Source organism: Chrysochloris asiatica, unplaced genomic scaffold, assembly GCF_000296735.1.
Source record: "Chrysochloris asiatica unplaced genomic scaffold, ChrAsi1.0 scaffold00047, whole genome shotgun sequence".
NCBI classification, from domain to species: Eukaryota; Metazoa; Chordata; class Mammalia; order Afrosoricida; family Chrysochloridae; genus Chrysochloris; species Chrysochloris asiatica.
The window spans coordinates 17446557-17470240 of record NW_006408565.1 but is presented as its reverse complement, the minus strand read 5'-3'; the positions used below and the strand labels follow the sequence as shown (position 1 = coordinate 17470240).

The 23684-nt window shown below is 39.1% G+C and overlaps 1 protein-coding gene across 2 annotated transcripts in view; it reads right to left on the bottom strand.

Annotated features, from left to right (window-relative positions):
• USP48 (ubiquitin specific peptidase 48) overlaps positions 1–23684 on the bottom strand; it is a 126059-nt gene that overhangs the window by 86729 nt on the left and 15646 nt on the right. For both annotated transcript variants that reach the window (XM_006862339.1, XM_006862340.1), the window contains exons 2-8: positions 15995–16115; positions 14351–14507; positions 11223–11350; positions 7093–7217; positions 6448–6556; positions 2807–2940; positions 1315–1397 (exon numbers count right to left, since the gene is read on the bottom strand). In XM_006862339.1, the coding sequence (XP_006862401.1) occupies positions 1315–1397; positions 2807–2940; positions 6448–6556; positions 7093–7217; positions 11223–11350; positions 14351–14507; positions 15995–16115 (857 nt within the window). The remainder of the gene's footprint in view (positions 1–1314; positions 1398–2806; positions 2941–6447; positions 6557–7092; positions 7218–11222; positions 11351–14350; positions 14508–15994; positions 16116–23684) is intronic.

Genomic DNA, 23684 nt, shown 5'->3' with positions numbered 1-23684 from the left:
CTGAAGCCTCCTCACACCTACAAGGTTAAAAATTCTATGCTAATTTACTTTTAAAACCTTCTAAAATTTACTCCAGTCTGAGAGCTATCATCATTCCCAATGACAATGACACTTCCAACCACATGGTTAGGAATGTGTGCACTAAGACTCGTGATACTGTTGCTGCCAATTTTATAATCACTGATTTTGTCATATTTTCTGGTGTTTTAGCTACAATATTATAGCAATTAGTATTTGCAAACCTATAATCAATAACTGTTTTGAGAACAAAGTGATAATTATAGGGAAAACAAAGAAAAAAATTTAACAGACTTCTGCTCAGTTACTGTAAATGTTGTCACTAATAAAAATGTAACTCAGTGTAGCAAGATTTTATAAAACAGTTTTGTTGTTAATATTCATATAAGTTAAGAAATATTTCTATTCAAGATTAAGCCAATTTATAAAACTTTTTTTTGTGACTTGGGTGGATTTTTATAGAGAAAACGTAGTCCATTCAGCAATTCATACACATTTCGTTTCATGACACTGACTGCAAGTCCCACAATGTAACACCACTCATCCAACCTCATTCATCCTTCTTTCACAGCCTTTCCTGACTTTTACATAAAGTTTATAAAAATATATTTGCTACATATTATTCTTTGATTAAAACTGATAACACACATTACTAGGAATGCATTGCATTAGGCAAATCGACTGCAAAAGACCTCTTTAAAGTGTTAAAGATCAAAGATATCAGTTTGAGGAAAGGTGTGCCAGACCCAAGTCATATGTGAAAGTAGGAAAATGAGTAAGGAAGACCATATAACAATTACACATTTGAGTTACGTTGTTAGAGAATATTGAAAGTACCATGGACTGCCAATAGAACAAATATGTCTTCAATGAAGTGCAGCCAAAGCGCTCCTTAGAAGCAAGGATGTCAAGATTTCAACTCTCATACTTTGGACATATTATCATGAGGGACCAGACCCCTAGAAAAAGCATCATGCATGGTAAAGCGGAGGGTCAGCAAAACAGAGCAAGGCCCCCAATGAGGTGGACTGACATAATGGCAGCAGCAATGGGCTCAAGCATAACAACCATTGTGAGGATGGCGCAGGACCAGGAAGTGTTTTCTCTGAGTCTGAATCAATGAGGTGACACCTAACAACAACAAAGGATTCCATTTTCCAACAAAGTCCTGGTCTGAGTGAGGGTCCTTGGGGATAAGAGAGAGGGTATGGCACTACTGAGTGACACCAATGACAAGCACGTCACAAAGTTCAGTCTCTAAGCATTGTAATTACCACTGTTGGGTAAAAATATTACCTTTATGTTCCACGTAAGGCTCCATATCTAAAATTTCTGAGAAGCCAATGTAGGTATTCAGCTTCTTCTTATGTCCTGTTTGCCTAACCAAGAGGAAAGCTGATTAAATTTATCTTTTAAATAACCATAAAACAACTTATAAACTCTTATCAGTTATAACACCAGTTAGGCAGATCTCATTTAGTAATCTTGCTCAAAACACCATGAAATTAGAAGCAAATATAACATGGTTTCATAATAGGGAAAACATAAATCATGGGTTAAAAAGTATGAATCAAAAGTGCTAGTTTCAAACAAAATACATATTTCCAGGTTTAATTTCATCACAAAGAAAAGCCTAGCAGTCCCTGCATTACAGGAAACATGTGCATGTAAAGCATTGGCTGGACTTTAATTATAAAAAGAGGAAGTCCGTAAAGGAAACAAGGGTACAGTGCTACAATTTGATGAACTTGGCCTATATTCATGGATGTAGTAGATCAAAATACAAACAGAGAAGGAAGGAGTCTTCACATCACATATCAGTGCTATCCCCTCTGTATACAGGGTAGATAGGGACGAGCAACTTAGACACTGGCTATCTAAAATGAGAAAGAGTTCTGGTAGCGTAGTGATTATGAATTGGGCTGTGAACCTCAAGGTCAGCAGTTCAAAACTACCAGCTGCTCGGAAACTCTGTACGGGGTCACTATGAGTCGGAATCGACTCCACGGCACATAGCACTGGCACTAGCACCTAAAATGAGGGGGCGACAAAGGCACAGAGAGACTGGCTTACAAGGTTTCAAGAGGGAGTTTAAGTGTGTGAGGGGGAGATACAGTCTCACTGAATACTATTCATCTTGTCTAAATGGATCTGGTGAAAAGAGATGGGGATAAGATTCTTATAATTCAATAGTGAGTAAATGGTATCATGACTAATTGCGACTGTCACAGTTGTAAATGTAGAAGTTTTGTTTTGCTTTTTTAAATGGGGGAGTAGTTAATCTTACAGTCCAGAAACCCTAGGACCATCAAGGGAGAAAAGCACAAGCAGAATGTGGGACCCTATCCAGAGAAGCAGCGACACCAGAGATGGGAACATGGACAGAAGGAACAGCTAAGGACTCTAAATTCATGGAGGGACAGAGAGCTGGCGGCCAGGAGGCAGGCTTGCACAATGTGCCCTTTGGTGTTTAAAATTGGAAAGAAAAAAAAAAAAAAGAGCTAAAATGAATAGAGAGAACTACTGTTAGATTGATGGTACACGGAGGGGATTATAATCACTGTAATGAAACAAAGTATATGATTTGTTGACTGTAAAACTGATGATCTGCCCTGTAAAGCTTCACTCAATTCACAATAAAAACTTAAAACATCTCAAGATGACAGAGTGCCTCTAACTTTCTTTCACAAGCCCAGAATTTTGGATGCTCAGCATCTTACTCTCTATGGCAAAACCCATACATAGTACTCAGCAATGAACACTAAACACTCTACTTGCACATATTTACCTGTCAAAGACAAAACGCATTAGCTGCAAGTTTAGAGTGCAAGGAAGGCTAAGGAGTCGAATCTTCCTTGTTGCATTCTGTTTGCTTTGACAGTTTTCACAAAAGTATCGATTGTCTCCTTCTAATTTTTCTTCCTAATCAGGAATAACACAATGTTAATTTTAAAAGGAAAGACGGAAAGATTTAAAACAAGTGATAAAATCTGATGAAAAAATCTCATTTCAATTAACAGCATCCATTCGAGCTTTTTTAAAATCAAGAAGCTATAAATATAAATTAGCAGTCACTACATTTGAATCCTGGTGTGGCGCTGTGGGTTAATGCGCCGCTGCAAAGTCGGTTTGAACTGCAAGTTTTGTGGTTCAAGTTCACCAACTGCTCCTAGGAAATCCTATATAGAGTCGCTATGGGTTGGGTCAACTCAAGGAGACTTACCAACAACTTAGTTGGGGGAATCCTGGAGTGTTGCTGTAGGATAAGCACTGGATTACTAACTACAAGGTTCAAACACATTAGCCAACCCCCCCGCCCCAAGCAATCCTATACAGGGTGGCTATGAGTAGGAATAACCATGACAGCACTTAACAACAACAACACTTAGAAGGGACATTATCAATTTGTATACAACGATATTTAAAACTTATTATGCCTCTTTCCAAACTACGATTTTTAAACTACTTGTTTCAGGTCCATTTGTCCTGATAATACTACTTCTTGGAATTTTAAGAAAATAGTAAAAAAACAAAACAAACGCTTATGTAGTTTGGTACAAAATTAATTTCTACAGTAGTAAAAAGTGAGTAGAAACCGCATAAGGACAATGGAATACATTTTATATATATTGACTCACTATTATTGAACCATACTTATGAGAGAAAACTAAAAAGGAGTACAGGGAAATAAAATATTATGGCTGATAATGACACCTCTCAAATGCTGTTGCTGCTGATAAGTGCCTTGGAGTCCATTCTGATTCACAGCAACTCTCTAGAGGATTTTCAAGGAGAGGCTGATGGGTTTGAACCACTGATTTTTTGGTTAGCAGCTCAGTTCATATCCTACAGCGCCACACCAAGCCACTCAAACGTAACATGACTAAAAAGTCAGTCATGGATGGATGTTCCTTCCACAGTACTCTCTCTCCCTCAGTGGAAGGTCAGGTCCCAAACCACAATCATCCCTGACTACTCATCTCTTTCTCTCAAATACAACATAGAGCCAACAAATTTCATTAGCTCTACTTTAAAAATATATTTAGAACCGACACACCATTCATCAGCTCTTCACTGACCCTTGGTTCAAGCTACCACAACTGTCTTTGCCATACCTTCAGCCTATTCAAAACAGTACCCAGAGTTAGACTGGTATCTGTCATATTGCTTTTATGCTCACAATCCTCTGATGAAAGCTCATCTCAGAGTAAAATTTAAAGTTCTATCAACAGTCTATAAAGCCCAATATGACCCTTGGTTGTTGTTTTATGCCAGTGAGTTGGTTCTGACTCATAGTGTCCCCCATGTAGGGTTTTCGAGGAGTGGCTGATAGAGCTGAACTGCCAACCTTGTGGTTCAGTGTTTATCGTGCTATTGTTGTTGAGTCCCATCAAGTCAGTTCTGACTCATAGTGGCAGTGAATTGAAGTGGCTGGTGGGTCTGCACAGCCAATTTCCTTCAATCTCTTCTCTACCCCATTCCCCATGCTCCTTCCCTGCTTTATTTTTTCTATGGTGGTTATATGCCGTAGTGTAAATTCTGACTCATAGCGACCCTGTATAGGGTTTCCAAGGCTGTAAATCTTTACGGGAGCAGAAAGCCTCATCTTTCTTCCATGGAGCAGCTGATAGATTCTAACTGCTGACCTTGCTATTAGCAGCCCTGCTTGTAACCCACTATGCTACCAGACCATCATGACACTTAGTATATTTAACATATTATATGCATCACATTGGAGTCCTGGTGTAGTACTGTAGAATAAATAATCACTGACTGCTAACCATAAGGTCAACAGTTCAAACCCGTTGCTATTCCTAAGAAATTCTGTACAGGATCGCTATGAGTCAGAATTAACTGGATGATACTTAATAACAACAGCATGTCTTATTTACATTTACTTTACTGTCCTTCTCTGGACTCACAGCACTATACTACAAGCTCCATAGACGCAGTTTGGGGGGACTGTTTGGTTTACTACTGTTATTCCAAAAAGCTGAAAGAGTGCTCAACAAATAGTAAGCACTCGGTATTTAGCTGAATTTGTTCCATAAATGACAATTTCAGGCAAGCTTACAGATGTGCTAGAGCAGTAGAAAAGGTACAAACATATTTCAAGGAAGGAAGCTGTATAACAAGATCATCTGTTATGTTATGTGTCCGCTCATGCTTGATGGCAAAGATTTCCTTGTAGCAGCTATCGCACTCAAAATAGAAGGGAATCCCTTCCATGTTACTATATATATGTATACACTTTACTTAAGGGCAAACCAATAAGGGTCAGTATAAAATTATACAAGCCTGTTTATTAATTAAAAAATATCAAAATGTGAAGCTGTTGTTTCTCACATATCCTCCATCTGGGTCTACACACGGCTGAAGGTGGTATTCTCATCTCCCTAACAATGTCCTGAAAAATTCTATACCTGCTAAAGTACTTCCACAAAAATGGCAGTTTGGACATCCTCAAGGGACTCAAACTATTTCTCTTTAAAATGGTCTTTGAGATTTGGGATCAAAAAGGAGTTTGAAGGGGAAGATCAGTGTTGAAGGGTGGATGGGGTGAGGCTTCCCAATGAAATTCTAATAGGATAGCCTTTGCTAGCCTTAAGTAATAAGTAGGTGCACTGTCATAATGGAAAATAATTCCTTAGACACTTTTCACCAACGCAGCTTTCAAAATTTTCTTAAAACTTGCTCATAATAAGCTCTGCAGATCTTAAGAAAATCTATCAAGTTTACCTCTTTGGAATAAAAAAATAGTCGCCATACCTTCTGAGTTGACCTATCCACCTTGAAATGAACTTGTCCAGCATATCCCCTAGGAAGCTACTGCTTTGACTGAACTTTTATTTGAAGGCACCCTAACAAGACTAAGACAAGTATATTACTGAGGTAATTGGTCTGCAGTCATCCACTGATTAGACATTTTCAAACATGTTTTGTCTGGAATAAAGTCACACATGTATGAACTGGAACACTAGTTGCCATACTTATTTTCCCTTGCAAATTTATATAGAAAGACAGTTAAAGCATGTGGCGTGGACAAGGCTGAAGAATGGTCATATTGATGTAGAAATATTTGCATATGACAAATTCCAGCTCTTGTTAAATGAAAGATAAACTACCCTTGTATTAACAAAGTTTAGACTTCTTTTTAAAATTTCCTAGATTTCCACTACCCCAAACATCAAGATTTTATACATACAAAATTTGCATATAAAATGTGAAATTGCCAAAAATTATTTTAAGGTGCACCCTGCTTAAAAGAATTTATAATCCATTATTTCTACGTTTCTTCTAAATTATTACGTAAACAAGTAACATTTCTTAAGTAGAAAAGCCTGTAATAATTGATCTATCCATTGACTAAAACACCATTCAAAATAGTATTAACAGTAAGAAACAATATATACACCAAAACTTGAATACCTTCAAAAATTCCGAGATACAGTCTGTTAGCTGCTTGTGTCCTTGGATATTTAATTCCAGTTCATAAAATTTTGATAAAAGCTTAGACTCTCTGCCACACTGACTGCAACTATAATAATAAAATAAAGTGATAAAATCAAGATCAGAGATGGTATGGGGGGAATCAATAAAGCTCTACATCTTAGAAATATGAAAGGAAACATTAATAATTTGGGTTCTCTTTCATAGAAATTATTTGTTATGCATATTAAAAAATAATAAAACAACAATATGATTGATGAGGCTGCCCACATACTTTATGATTAAGAAATCAAATTTTTCTTCATTTTTAAGAGTTAGTTTTATATCTATTCTTAGTTGTCTACAGCACTTGCCGGATTTTATTTTTTTGGCTCACACCATTGACACCATACTGCATATAGTAAATATGCACTCAACCAGACATAGTTCCCAATACCTGAATAAGGCCAACTGCAATAATCAACACAGTTGTTTACAGGTTCCCCTAGATACACATTACTATAAATATTTCATGTCCCATGATAATTCACTAGAGCTAGGATTTAAGGGTGGAGCTAAAAGATAGATAAAATGTACAACTGTCTTAGAATAAAATGTAACCTGAAAATGCTGAAATATACTTACACTGTTACGTAAGCATACTCCCCACAGAATTGTTGTTGGACAATGTTCCGCACATCAGGATTCTTTTGTTTAGACAAAGTATCTTCCAATAAAGACATAAAAAGCTTTGAAAATTCTTGGGCATCCTACAACAGAAGTTTGAATTAATAAAAGACGATTTGTATCTTGTTGTTTCCACTTTTAATAAAAACAGGAATCAACTACATATTCCAGTATCTACCTATACTTTGAATACACACAATATTTTAAAATAAAGACTTCAGCTATGCTGAACCTGTGTGTGCCCACCTAGGAATTTTCAGTGATCAAGCTAAGTGTAATATGTAGCATCTGTCGTTATTGTTCTAAGGTGCTGTGGAGTAGATCTTTGACTACGCAGCCCCTATGACAGAGCAGATGGAGCATAGTGGATCGTGATCTATCTGGTAGCGTGAATCTACCAGTTGCTCCACCGGAGAAAGATGAAGCTTTCTGCTCCCGTAAAGATTTACAGCCTCAGAAACCCTAAACAGGATTCACTCTGACACATAATCAACCACAAGTAGGAACCAGGTCAATGGCACTTAACAACATAATCCCAATTGGGAATGCGTTGTCTTTGTTATGTTAATAAATCCAAATAATATGGAGTGTTCTTGATTCAACCTCTTAAAATATAAATGGCTAAACAACTGCAGATAACTAAGACACAGAGTGAGTAAGTCTGCCACAAAAGGACAAATACTATATTATACTTATATGAAAATTTTTAAATAAGTACATGTCTACATATCTAATTTATTAATGGTTATCAGGATTGACAGTCCTGGTGTGGCACTGCAGCATAATGAACTGATCCTCAAGGCCCGTTTGAGCCACAAGGTTGGTAGTTCAAACCTACCAGCCACTCCCTGGAAACCCTTTACAGGTCACTAGGAGTCTGAACTGATTGGGAGGAAGGTGATGAGGGACACTCAATGAGTAAGAGAAACTGGGTTTCTTTGTTTGTTAAGTGCCGTCCTGAGTCAGTTCCGACCCATAGCAACCCTATATAGGGTTTCTAAGGAGCAAATGGTGAGCTTGTGGTTCAAACCGACTTTGCAGTACCACGCATTAATACACAGCGCTGTAGCAGAAGTCCGCGTTTTTGCTTTTTTTTAGGGTAGTGTAAAAATATGGAAACAGTTGGTAGGGGTGGTTGTACAACATGATGAACACTGAATTGTACATGTGAGAAATGCTGAGATGGCAAACATTGTATTACATATTTTTTTAAAACTTTTTAAAAAAAGTTTTCATTAAAGATGCATATCAAAACAACAGTAAGAGATCATCTTACCCCATTATTAGTAGCAGAGTTAAAAAAAAAGAATAAGAAATGCTGACAAGGGTCACGACCCTTAACCACTGTTGGTTGCACTGTAAAATGATGCAGCCACTGTGAACAACAGTATGGAGACTTTTCAAAAATGTAGGAAAAGAAACACCCTATGACGCAGCAAACAACTTGGTATGAGCTGCATATAAGCACACCCATGTTCCATGCAGTACTATTCACAACAGTAAAAAGGTAAAAACCACCTAAAAGCCTATCAATGGAAGTATGGCTATACAAACTCTGGTAGACATACAATATTAGAGAAAAGTAATGAATCTGAGAAATGTCTCATAATATAGATAAGCCTGGAAAACATGCTGAGTAAAATTAGTCACAAAAGGACAGATATTTTAAAAGACAACTACTGTAAAGTCAAGAAAAAATCTACACACTTAAAGAAACATTCTTTGATGGTTACCGTGTGTGTGTGTGTGTGTGTGTGTGTGTGTAACCCACTGGCTAGAGGGTAGACGTGTATTAACTTGAGTGAAGTGGAATAGGTTGGCAAGAAATGATGGACAGCAGGGAAGGACATGGAAAGAAGTACAAGCATTAAGGGTAACAAAAGTAAATACTGTTATAGATAAAATCCTGCACTGATGCTGATCTATGAGTAAATGCATGACTAGGTGCTCGGGCTGAACACAGTGGAAGGGAGAGTGGGAAAATACAAATACCAACAGCTTTGCTAGAGGATATTTGTGCATGAGCATTTTACCTTTACTGAAAATATGTCCATGAATGTGATGGAGCATATTAAGGGAAAAGTTACAAAAACTTCTTAAACATAACCAATCATCTTGAGCAAATGAGTTGCTGAGTGTAGGGTCTCATGACCAGAGTCACAGGGGGACATCATGGTCAACTAGCATAACACAGTCCACAAAACAATGTTCTACATCTTACTTTGGTGAGCAACTATCTAAGGTGCAACTATTGGTCTCTCTCTGTCCAGAGCAACGAAGAGTGAAGAACATCAAATACACATGGAAACATTAGTCCAATGGACTAATGGACTATATAAACATTAGTGTCTACAACCCTGATACTAGAAGAACAAGATGATGCCCTGGCTGCCACTACCAATTGCTCTGAAAGGGATCACATTAGAAGGTCCTGGATAGAGTGGAAATAAAATGTGGAATGAAACTCAAAGTCATAAAAAAGAGTAAGATTCATAGGTAGAAACTGGCAGAACCCAAGAACTACAACTCTGGTCACCTTTCAGGTCTGAAAGTGAGTTTACCCCCCGGCTCAATTTTCAGCCAAACATCAGATAAATCTTTACGGGAACAATAATACCATAGAATAACCAACCATTTGAGATCAAAGGAGCATCATTTACCCAAGGACAAAATTTAGAAAAGACTGGAGGGGAAAAGGAAGAATGGAAACAAGAAACACAGTAAAGATGTGGGATAATTGATCTTATATTGAAGGGATTGCAATCAATGAAATAAGCAAAATGTGTAACAATTGTCTAATGTAGGGAGGGTGGCAAAAGAGTCATGAAGATAGGTGAAAACACAGAGAGGTGTGCATAGGCTAAATGAGATTGAGGTAAACAGTGATACACACCCTTGAAACAACAGTGTTCAGTGCGTAGGTACATGGATTGAGACATGGGCTGAATGGTGGGCTATGTACATATTTCCCAGAAATACATAAGAGTATGCAAGATGATATTTGTACATAAGCATTTTACCTTTCCTGAAAACACAACTATGAATGTGATGGAGCATATACCAGGCAAAAGATTAACATCTTAGATATATTATCAAACATTACAGAAATGAATTGCTAGGCATAGGGGCTCAGGGCCATCATCTCAAAGGCCACCTGGTAAATTAACATAACACATAGTCCACAAACACAATGTTTTACATTCTACTTGAGTGAGCAGCGCTGGGATCTTGAAACCTCATGAGCAGCCAGCTGAGATCTCTCCATGTGTGGCAGAAAGAAGAGTGATAAATGAAGAGGCTTAGAATTAATTCGTCCAATGGACTAATGGAACATGTTAATATCAGTTTCAATGCATCTGAGACCAGAAGAACTAGATGGTGTCCAGTTACCACTACCAACTGCTCTAAAAGAGATCCTATTAGAGGGCATGGGATAGAGTGGGAGAAAACATGGAACAAAACTCAAGATTATTTATTCGAAAAATAAATAAAAGACTAGCTGTACTGGACAAAAAAGATACTGGAGGATCCTAAGACTATGACCCTCGACCACCCTTCAAGTTTGGAAAGGAACACACCTTCGTGGCCCAAGTTGCAGCCAAGCAGTAGATAGGTTTATAAGGGGCACAACACTAGTAAGCTATGCTCAGCATGGAATGATCAATCATTCAAAACCAAATGGGCATCCTTTTCCTAAGGACAAAATTAAGATGGGACAGGAAGGTGGGAAGAATGCAAATAATGAGAGGGAGGAAGTGGGATAACTGTTCTAGCAGGGAGGGGATTTTAATCATTGAGATGAGACAGGGTATATGATTCGTTGAATGTAAAGCTGATAATCTTATCTGTAAATCTTCACTCAATTCATAATAAAAAGTTAAAACAGAAAGCATATGGATCACAGGAAGGAAAAACTTGTCTAATGTAAAATCGATGATCTGGTCTATAAGCCTTCATACAACTCACAAGTAAAATTAAAAAAAAAAAAAAAAAAAGACAATCCACTTTAGTAACTTAATAAATAACATGAAATTCTTGGGTTCCTTTTAATATTAAAAGAAAGAAAGAAAGAAAATCAAGCCTATTACCTGCTGTTGCCCTGTGTCCAATCCCAGGGCTTTAACAAATCCCGATGGGTCAATGTATCGCCTGTTACTGTTCTGCAACAAGGCAAACAAGTACTGGAGATGCTCACAAATTGTCTGAGGCTCATAATCTATTAGGAAAAAAATATAAGCTTGTTTCTTTAAAAGGTGCCAAATGCTAATTCCTCTTCACAAGAGAATATAATTAAACAACCTTACATCCAAACTAGATGAGTAATTTATTGTAGTATTAAAACCTTGAAAGGGACAAATTAGCCATCACATGTCATGGAGGTAGTGAGGCAGCCGTGGCTATCTACATATCTACCCCATACCCTAAACCCCATACCCTAAAGGTAAAAGGCTATGTATCACAACAACAACAGTCATTCCTAGAGCTTCTGGTGTGTCAAATCACATATCCATTCTAGCCATAAAAACCGTTTGGATCATACTATACTTACCATTAGTGTAAGATGGACAAATACTTTACTGTAACCTCTTTAATGCTTACTTCCCACAAACAGAGCAAGTGACAGGAATCTCAAGCAGAGCAATTCACACTTGAGTAAAGAATACAATGAAGTAATGTTAAAAATCCAAGAAATTTAGAGTTTTAGTTGGGAGAGTTAGTCCTTATCTTCTAAACCAGTTATCAATTTATGGTCTCTCAGCTCCTAATCTACCTTTCTCTGTCTGCTCTGTAATAATAGAGAAGAACTTTGAAATTTTCTCCTTTGCCAGCTGGACAGACACTGGAAGAAGGGGTGCTTTCTCTCGCAGGTTCAGTTATGCCTCTCCAGCTATCCGGCAAGAAGCTGAAGGTTCCAGCTTCACCAGCACTTCCTCTTGTAGCTGGACAGAATAGCTTCAGGCAAGGCACCTACCTGCCTGCACCCTGGACAGTTTTCAGCTAGTCCCACTAATGAAGTATCTTGGTGCCTTCTCAGTATTTGTGTTCTCTCTGGAAAGATCTGAATCTCAGGCCTGGCCGTAGATGCTAGGATCTCACCTTTGAGTGGTACCTTTCTTGGTATCTGTAATTCTTGTATCTGTAATCCTTGTATTTGTGAGAGCTCTCTTTTACTCTACCGAATTCTCTATTACTCTAACTCCCTATTAATTATTCTCTATCATAAATTATCCCTCTTTAAATTACTACGTAGCTTCTGTCTCCTGACTGGACCCTGAGTGGCATAACCATTCACAATGGTATAACCATCAATTGCAACTTTAAGCAAGTCCATTTTTCATTTGTAAAATAAAGATAAAATCTTACTTCCTAGGGTCCAAAGATTTTTACTGATTTATAAAAGTGACTCAAACTAAGTTTCTATCTGTTCTACCTTCTCTCATTTCACAGTTTGGAATTTTCTATAATTATAATAAGATCTTCAATACCCTACTCTGCTGGTTTTCCTATCTGCAAGAGAGAGAGTGACTGAGCTACAGTAGAACACAGATCCCATAAGCCTTTCCACTGTGCTGTGTCTATCATGATTTGCATCACAAGTGTGCACTCAAACCTGTTTAATGAAAGATTCCAAAAGGGAGAAAAGTATGTGGGCGGTGCATGCGTGTGTGTGTCAGCAATGCAGTGTGCACTTAAGTCAGAGAATATGGTGAAGGACTGTGGTGAAATATAAAAATCCATGTATTTAGGAAATAATGCTTAGAAATACATTAAAGCTACAGTACCCAAAGAAGACCATGGCACATGATTCTATAAAATAGAAATTTCATTTCTATTTCTTATTTGTGCTGGCTTCTAATTAATAAATTTAAACTTCAGCAAAACCATACTAAAAAACTTAAATGAGTCATTTAAAATCATTGACCCTTTACACTATTACTTTACATACTATACTATTAATCTAGATTTAAATATTCAGAACTATAAGGAGAAAGCTTTAGGGAAATAAGCATTTTTAGACACAGTGTTTAGACACGAGTGACTAAGGCCAGCACTCGGAATCTATAGGGCTGCAAGAAACTTCAGCATCCTATCTTTTCTCTCTGGAGCCAAAGACACGAGTCATCCATCTACACCATATTCATATATCGGATCATGGAAACAGGGGTCAATTGTTCCAGGTTTGGAGCTCCCAGATCTATAGAATCATAGACACCCATTTGCTTCCATTCCCCTCTCAGCTGTGAGAAGGAGAAAAATGTGATTCATTCTATCGAATGCTCCATCACAAAGAAAAGATTTCTAAGCATAAAAGTAGTATCATCCAACAGTAAAAATCCACACACTATGCTGAAACAAACTAATTCCATTAGGAACAGTTTCAAACTGTCAAATTGTCTAAAATTCTGTCTAAATTTTCAATGAGTTATATTACTGGTTGATTTAGTCAACATCAGCAAATTTAACCTTAATTTTAGAAGAACTATTTAGAACCAAGGGCACTATGCAGTGAATTAAAGTATTAGACTACTTACCAAAAGGTTGGAGATTTGAGCCTAAGAAAGCCTTTGGAGTTCTAGCCTGTCCTACAGGGTAGGGATGAGTCTGAATCAATTTCACTGCAGTGGGTTTGGTGTTAGAGGCTCAAACTCACCAGCTGCTCTGTGGGAAAGACATGGCAGTCTGTTTCCTTAAGATTTATAGTCTCAGAAGCCCCAGAGAGCAGCTCTACTCTGTCTCACAGGGGCTCTCAATCAGAATGGACTCAATGGCAATAGCTTTGTTCTTTGGGTTTTTTGCTTTTGTTTTTGTCTTATTTGGGAATAAGGTCAAAAGACTGTGGTTACAATTGTGACTTAAAGCAAGTCAGGTTTTTATGAAGTCTCTCAAACCAGGCAAAAGAGGAAATTGCTTTTTATCAATCACTAGAGATATATAGAGATCCTAATCACACTTATTGCATAGAGAAATCATAGCTATAAACTATACAAAAATAATCAAATGTGCTTCATTCATCTGAGTATTACCCATTTTGGTGCAAAATAATCAATACACATTTTGGGGAAAAGAAAAATGATCATGCATCATGACTGTATTTACAAAGGACTTAGCATCATCCCCAGCACAAAGTGAGTTCATTAGTAATCTAGCTAACTAGCAATAACACACTGAGAGGTGAATCCTCACTCACTCTCCCATCCCCAGTTCCCACACCAACCTTTCTCTTCTTGGATGCCACCTCCCATCGTGTAATCGCTACAAGTACTTGGACATAAGTAGAGCGCCTGACGCAGCTCCAAGTTGAGAAACCACACTTGCAGAAAGGTGTTGACGTAACAAGTGGCTCCAAGGTTAGTCAGACCCACAAATGAGTTCTACAACAACAGAACAGTTCACATCATTTAGCCAACTGCCCTTCAAACAAATAAAAAAATGTATAGAGAGCATTCATTTTAATCTGTCACATTTAAAAACGTATAAAGCTAGGTGTATAAAAAGCTGGTAGTTCAAACCCACCTAGCTGCTCCACATGAAAGCAAACCTCTGGGGTAAAGGCTGATGCTGTTCATTGCTGTCAGTTTGCTCTGACTCATAATGACCCTGTGTAGGATATTTCACCCATCTTGTGATTAGCAGCAGTCCAGTACTTATCCTACAGCCCACAAAACTCTATGTTGGCAGTTCTACCCTCTCACATAGGGCCTTGACTCCAGGGCACTCAACAAGAACAAAGTTACCCTAATCAGCATGGTGGTTGTAAGCTGCCAGTGAATCGATTCCAACTGAACTGATGGCAACCTAATGTGTGTAGAGTAGGGTTTTCAAGAAAAGCTATGACTTTTTAGTAGCAGATAATCCAGGTTTATCCTCCAAGGTGCTGCTGGGTAGGTGGTAGGTTTCAACTGCCAACCTTTCAGCCAACAGTCAAGGGCTTTACTGCTTGAGCCACCAAGACGTGTGGGATAAGCATTGGGCTGCTAACCACAAAGTCGGTGGTTCAAACCCATAAGCCACTCCACGGGAGAAACTTAAGGCTGTTTGGTCTCAAATATTTACAGTCTCAGAAACCCTGTATATGGTCGTTATGAGTTGGAATAGACTTGTGGCAATGGTGCTGAGTTTTGGTTGAGAAGAGGGTGTGGTTTCATGAAATCTCAGTTTTGCTGTGTACAGGAATTACTTGCAGTCTCTAGGTGATACAAATGGTTCAGTGGACTCTATGAAATCAGTTTTGAACATGCATGCAGACATTTTTCATTTTCAGTAAAACTCCCCAAAAAGTTCCTTTTTATGCTATTGATTTGGGTTGCAACTTTTTCCAAAGATAAAGTTGAGAATGCCTGACCTTACAAGGAATTATATTTTGTTTAAGAGACAAGATACAGCAACATACTTAATTTTGAGTTTTAGGTGTTACAGTTAGAAAACATTAATGTGCATTAAAAAAAAAAAAAAAAAACTACTTTTGCTAAATGCATATTAGAATATATAAAATTCAAGCCCCAGAAAGCAAAATAATATATCATTATGGAAATGTGTTTCCATGAATTAACTGACTTGACAGATTTTGCATATATAACATTAAAAAGAGTTAAAAATAAAATTTGCGATGGTAAAGCAAACATAAAATTGGCATTTAAACTAAACTTACTACTTAGAGACTTACTGGGTTATACAGCTACCTACCTGTTTTAAATCACACTATTAAGGACTATTCCAATTTAAGGCAGTTTAAGGTCTTAAGTTCCACTACTTATGTTAAAGCTGCATAGGTTATATCAAACCAGAAATGGTTTCTGATCATCAGGGGAGAGGGGGGAATCAAGCAATATGAAGCAATTACTTAGAAAGGATGGCTTACCTTTTTTCTCCTCTCACAGTTTGGATCATCAATATTATGAAAACTATTTTCATCTATTTCTCCTAGCCAAATATGTTCACCAATCCCAACCAAACAATTCGGATTTCCTTTGCAGTTTCGTCTATTTAAAAAAAAAAAAAAAGGTTGTTTAATTCAAAAAACATTGTAGTTCTATGATTACAATGGAGTCCTGATATGGCGCTGCAGGACAATATACTGGACTTCAAGGTCAGTTTGAACGACAAGGTCAGAGGTTCAAACCTACCAGCCATTCCTCATAGGGTCACTATGAGTCAGAAACAACAACTATTCAGTGGGGACGGGAGGGTCATTGTTATGTCAATTTGGACTCAGCAACCCCCTGAGTAGAACTGCACTTCACAGGACTTTTCCTGAATGTGATCTTTAAAGAAGGCAGCCAGGCCTTTGTAGCATGGTGCCACTGGGTGGGTTCAAACCACCATCCTTTAATTAATTGTTATTGTTAAGTGCAGTCAAGTCAGTTCCAACTCATAGCAGCCCTATGTAGGGTTTCTGAGGAGGGACTGGTGAGGATGAATGTTGACCTTGTAGTCAGTGGTCCAGTATTTATCCTACAACGCCACACCAGTACTCCTTAGGTTAGATCTTAGAGCGCAGATTTCTTGCACCACTGTGGGAACCTGGCACTACCCCAGGACCTTAGTTTCATGACACAGGACACGTACTACACTGCAATAGTACTTTTTTAAGATTAGCAAAACTAAGGAAATCTAACATGTTCCATTTGAGAGGCTGGGGGAAAGAGAATATTCTGCTGATGGAAATGCAAATTAGTAGGACTTCTATCAAGTGTTGGAATGACACAGTGGCTGCACCAAGGGCTCATATAACAGAATGATTGAGAGAACTGTGCAGGACCAACCAGACAGTAACTCGTTCTTATGTACATATGGTTGCTGTGAGTCAGAACCAATCCAATAGCACCTAACATTGTGGACTTTTATGGACAGGAACTTGGCACTATCTAAAATAAAACTACACATGTAGTTTACCTTTGACCTAGCAAACCTCATTTCTTCTAAGAATTTATCCCATAAAAATAGCTCCAGCTATTAAAAACACACCATTTGATATCCATCGGGCAATAATCATTAATGGACACCAGTGGAAGCAAGTCTGAAAGGTAACAGTATTTACAATCTCAAAGTAGTTCTCCAAAAGTTATCAATTAATTATAAAGGGAAACTAACTTTCAGTGGGGAAACCTGGCAGACACTCAATACCTTCACCAAATGATCAACGTTACCAGACAGCAGTGACAGCATGCACATGGAAAACACAGCCATTACTTCTGCGGTGGGCCTGCCCCAAAGTACATCAACTAAAACTCATCAAGAGGAAGCAGGAGACAAACTCAACTTGAGCAACTTTCTACAAAAAGAAGTGCCCTGTACTTTTTTAATAGGGTTGCTATGAGTTGGAATCAACTCAGTGGTAGTGGGTTTTGATTTTTGGTACTTTAAAGAAAATGTTAATGCAATGCAATACAGAGACAGATTCAGTAACAATTTCAGCTGGAATGAGACTAAAGAGACAGAACCTAACAGTAACAGGTTTTTTTGTTTGTTATAGACATATTAGGACAATATGATTTATGTAATAAAGTTAGTGGTAGAAGATTGGAAACAAAAATAATGAAACAATGTAGCTAAACAATGGAAAGTACTGCAATCATTTTTTTTTAATGGAGAAAAGTTTCTTATGTTGTGATACATAACATAATTAATTGAATCAAGGCATAATCCTAACCATTTTTTAATTTCAATTTAAGACTAAGGTAACCTGTGAACATAGAACTGAAGCTATTTCTATGATCACTTTTGCTTTAGAGCATGAAATCTGAAGGCTTTCTGCCAGTGAACAACTCCAGTCAGGTAGAGCTCAAGGCCCCAGTTAGTTCAAGACCAAACACTCCCTCACAGAAGCTTTCCTAGGCACATCCCTTAGTTGTTGTTGTTGTTGTTGTTAGGTGCCATAGAGCCCCTACCAACTCATAACGACCTTATGCACAGCAGAATGATACACTGCCTGATCCTAGGCCAACCTCACTACTGTTGCCACACTTGAGTCCATCGATGCTGCCACTTGGCCAATCTTCCTCTTTTTCTCTCACCCGCCACCTTACCAAACATGATATCCTTCTCCAGCGACTGGTTCCTCCTGACAATATGTCCCAAGTATGAGAGACGAAGTTTGGCCATCCTGGCCTCCAAGGAGCACTCTGGCTGCACTTCTTCCAAAACGGATCTATTGGCTCTTTTGGCAGCCCATGGCACTTTCAATATTCTCCTCCAACACCACAACTCAAAAGAATCAATTATTCTATGGTCTTCCTTATTCACTGTCCAGCTTTCATATGCATATGAGGTTAATGAAAAAACCATGGCTTGGGTCAGGTGCACCTTAGTCCTCAAGCTGACATCTTTGCTCTTCAACACTTTAAAAAGGCCTTATGCAACAAATGTGCGTATTGCAATACCTCGTTTGATTTCTTGACTGCTGCATCCCTTAGTGGCTAGTTGTAATGTCATAACACAAGACTCCTGGTATGGCACTATGGGTAAGCAAGGTTAGTAGTTCAAACTCACTAGTTGTGTCTCAGAAAATCTATTACAGGGTCACAAAGAGTCAGAACCAACTCCACTGCAACTAACAGTAGCAACCATCCAAATCTCAGAGACAGTCATAGCTTTCCTATTTTACAACAGTCCTCTCTGCAATCTTAAGCCCAAGGTCCAGTATGCATATGAGACCATTATTACCATCAGTCTTGGTTGTGGGAGGAGAGACCTTTGTTCTCTTGTGTCCTACAAAAAGGTCAAAAGGTCACCTTGTGGACACAGAATTTTGGTAAGAAATCATGGCATCATATGGATGGTTTCCCTTGTCTGGGTGATATAATGTTTGTTTTGATTTTACTCATACTTAAAACTGTTTCTGTAATATTCATTTATTTGAAGATAGGGCATCTTTTCTCCACTAAAACACCTTTCTGTCAAATACTAAGATTGACTAGGCTATGAATGAAACAGTAGCACCCCTGAGTAATGTGCTCCCTTAAAGAATGAACTATGAGGTAGGCGAAACAAGATGGTGGATTGGGTAGACATGCAGTGAGGAGCTCTGTCAGCAACAACACAGAATACCGGACCAAGCAGACTCAGGGGCTGCTCCCAGAACTCTGAACCACAAATAAAGGAATATTAAGAAGGCTGGAAGACTTACAGCCAGGGGAATTTGTAGCAGAAGCAAAAAATCCAGTGCTTTCTAATTCAAGATGCTCAGCTGCTCCCAGAGCCACCATCTTAGACAAGACCAGGCGGGGGAAGGATCAGAGTAGCCACAAACGCTTGACAGAACCTCGAAGATACAGGTATGGGCATTCTTTTTGGGAGAGACCTATTCATTGGTCTCTCGCTGTCTGCGCACCTCCATTCTGGTGACTAGAGGGGCTGCCTAAGAGAGTATACATACACCCGACCCCCATACCCGGAGGGTTCTACTACGAAAATGCACAGATCGCCTCGAAATTTAAAGTGACAGTTTCCACTTAAAACCAAAAGGCCGTGCAAAACGGCCACAGCTGGCCTCGAAGTATTTTTCACTAGGTAAAAGGCCTCAATGGGGATTGTGGAGTGGAACAGGCAGACTAAAAAGGAAATAGGCATCTTGAAATTTCTCAGGAAGCACCTAGCCAGAGGCAATCAGAAAGCATAACAAATACCAAAATATACACCCATCTAAGTAGTATGACCACAGATAATGAAATTTTTGTTGCGAAAGACCATCGAGTTGGTTCTGACCCACAGCGACCCTATATAGGGTTTCCAAGGAGCAACTGGCAGGCTTGAACCGCTGACCTTCATAGTGACTTTGCAGTCTGGTGCATTAACTCACAGCACCACACCAAGACTCCAATAAGGGACATGTTGTTAGGTGTCATCGAGTCGATATACCAACTCATAGCGACCCTCTATACAAAAGAATGACACATTGCCCGCTCCTAGGCCAACCTCACAATTGTTGCCACCCTTGAGCCCATTGATGTTGTCATGTTGCCAATTCATCTCGCTGGGGGTCTTCCTCTTTTTCTCTGACCCTCCACCTTACCAAAGTTGATAGCCTTCTTCAGTGATGGATGATACAGCAGGCACTATACAATAAAAGGGAGGTTGACAGAGGAAAGATGAAGGTAGAGGGAGACAGGAAGGAATGCAATGTAGGGTTTCTGAGGAGCGGCTGGTGAGCTTGAACCACAGATCTTGTGATTTAAAGCAACCTTGCAATCCAGCCCATTAACAGCAGTGCCACACCAGGATGCTATTTAGTTTGTTGGAGAAGGTTCTATACTAAGCTGCTGTGGTTTTTGTTTTTTTGTTAATGCCTGTAACTTCCCTCTATAACAAGGGAAGTATGGTGCTACCAGTTTAGTGGGGGGTTTTATCACTTTTTTCACAAGGTCTAATCTTTCTCTTCTACAAAGAGAAGAAACAAAGAAACTAAAACTGATTCAGAGACTGGGGAAAGTTAACTAAAAAGTTTTCCTGAATAGTAACAATGTTTACCTGAAAGTCTTTACGGAAAATAAATTACAGCTAACAGAAATAAGTCTACACAAGGTCTTTGGGAGGCAGTAAAATATAGCTATAATTGGCATGACAGTGTACCAGATGGTATCCACTTATTTTGTTAATTCTTTCAAATCTGCTTTCAAAGGTGAACTATCAAGTCTCTCATTTGTTTACCTCCTTCCACTTGACCAAGAAAGGCTGTTTCACATGACATTAGTTGGGAAGCTCTGGTAGCATTGTGGTTACGAATCCCGCTGCTAACCTAACCTCAAGGTCAGCAGTTTGAAACTTGGAGGAAAAAAGATGAGGCTTTCTGCTCCCTTAAGGATTCACAGCCTCAGAAACCCTGTGCAGGGTTCACTATGAGTTGAAACGATTCCATGGTACTTAACAATTAGTTGGAGAAAACATATCCTAACAGGACAAATAAATACATCATTCTCAGAAACTGACTGCAATAAAGCCATTTAAATGTTAAGTCTATATCTGACAGCACAAAGAAAATGAATAAAAAGGTAATCTTCTCCTTGTCTTTATACACCCCCCACACACACACTCACACACAAAGGCATGCAGTCTCACAACTTGCCCCAAAGCTGGCTTCAAAAGGCAAATACAAATAAAAGGTCAATGGGCCTAAAAATTACCATAGACTTCTTTAACAAAGAATTTTGAAAAGACTTTCAAAGGCTAATGTGAGATATTAGAGGTAATTTGCCCTAGAATACTTACACAGTTCTTGCTGTGGGATAATGTACTGGACCACAAGGTCCAATTGAACCACAAGGTCAGCAGTTCAAACTCATCAGCCACTCTTTAAAAACTCTATACAGGGTTCCTGAGTTGGAACTGATACTTAACAACAACACTATGTGCCAAGCATTTCATGTACATTATTTTATGTAGCCCTCAAAACAGCACTGCATTAGGGTCCTAGGGCTGCTGTCACCAACGACTACAAACCTGGTGGCTTTAAAGAACAAAAATTGGTTCTCTCAGTCCTGTGGGCAATTAACAACTACTTAGCTATCTGGGAGTCCTGGTATGGTGCTGTAGGATAAGCACTGAGTTGCTAACCTAAAGGTTGGCAGTTCAAACCCACTAGTTATTCCCTGGAAACGAACAGGATCACTATGAATCGGAATCAACTCGACTGCGTTTAGTAAAAGCATAGCTATTTGGGTATCAGGTGTGGTGCTGTAGGATAAGCACTGGATTTGCTAAGCACAACAGCTTGTTCAAACCCACAAGCTGCTCTTAGAAACTGTATATAGGGTCTTCTGAGTTGAACCAGACTGGACTGACAACACTTAACAACAACAAAGGTATCTGATGAGTCCTGGGGTGATACTATAACATAAGTACTGGACTGCTAACCACATGGTCAGTGATTCAAACCTACTAGCCATTCTTGAAAACACTAGAAAGGGTAGATATGAATCGGACTTGTCGGCACTTTAACTACAAACAACATAGGCATTTGGGGGTCCTGGGTGAAGTGTTAGAGAATAATCAGTGGACTGCTAACTGTAGTTCAAACCTACCAGCCACTACTCTTCAGAAACCCTATACAAGGTCACTATGGGTCAGAACCGACTTGATAGCACTTACCAACAATACAGGGATTGCTGAGGAACCCTGGTGATGCTATGGGTTTACCACTGGGCTGCTACCACTAGGTCATGGTTTAAACTTACCAGTATTCTACAGGAGAAAAGATCAATCACTCTGCTAAAGATTTACAGTCTCAGAAGTCCTAGGGAGCAGCTCTACTCTGTCCTAGTTAGAATCGCACTGCATTTTAGTTATTACTGAACAAGTGTTCAATCAACTAGAACATATCATTGGAACTAGCCGTAAGGGTAGTGCTGGTTGGTGGTTATGTGCCCTGGAGTCGGTTCCGATTCATAGCAACCCTGTAAAGGGTTTCCATGGTAGTACCAGTCCCCAAATGGAACCTATGGCTTCCGGGTCTCTAGGCCCATACTTTGTTGTTAAGTGCCTTAGTTTCAACTCATTAAGACAGTATACAGGGTCCTGTTGAGGCACTGAAGGATAAGCACTGGCCTGCTAACCGCAGTTCAAACCCACTATCTGTTCTTCAGAAAACCTATACAGGATATCTCTATGAGTTGGAACTAAGCAAGGCACTTAAGAAAGTGGTATTTCACACAATGGAATATTATGCTACTTTGAAGAATAACAAGGAAGCTGCAAGCCACCGTATAACATGGATGAACCTTAAGGACATTATGTTGAGTGAAATTAGTCACAAAAAGAGAAATACTGCATAGGATTGTAAAAGACTAAGAAAAAGAGCCCATACTAAAAAAAAGGGGGGGGGGCGGTGAGGGGAGAGGGAGGGAGGGGAAGGTGGAACACGGTACGGAATAGACACAGGATAGTCTGGGTGCTAGGGAGAGGGCAATACACAAGAAGGGGGAAGGGAATGGAAGAACAAAGCAGACAGGGAAAACAATTAGGCAGGTTTGCACAAGCTAAGTGGGACAAAGGTAAATAAAGATGTATGCACAACCTTGGAACAACAGGGCTCTGGGATACAGGAACTGAGACATGGTTGGCATGGGCAAAAGGGGGGAAATAATGTTAAGATGCTTGGCTGTCTTTTAAATCTTGGTTACCCTGGCATACCATTATAAAATAGACACCTGAGGGGGAGAGAAAGGAAAAGCCAGACATTATCACCGTAGAGAGCTTGTAAGTCCATCTTCTGACTGGAATACCTAAAATGGGGCTACAATGTGCTCAGTGAAGGAGGCTTCTTGCGGAGCCTCTGCATTACATAAGACCATAGGTGGAATCCTGAACAGCATCCAGAATCTTCAGAGGTGGTAAATTTCCACTTGAAAGGACAAGCAGACCAGCCTGAAGTGACTTGAAGAACAGAAAATACTTCTTGAAAGACCGACAGGAAAAATACAAAACAATATAGGCAGACCTACTGATTACTACAAGAAAAAGCAAGTTGATCACCCAGGAGACATCAAGGCAAATGGTTGGGTCTGCTCGGGGAAAACACCCTTCCGAGACTAAGACCCAATGGGAATACAGGGTCA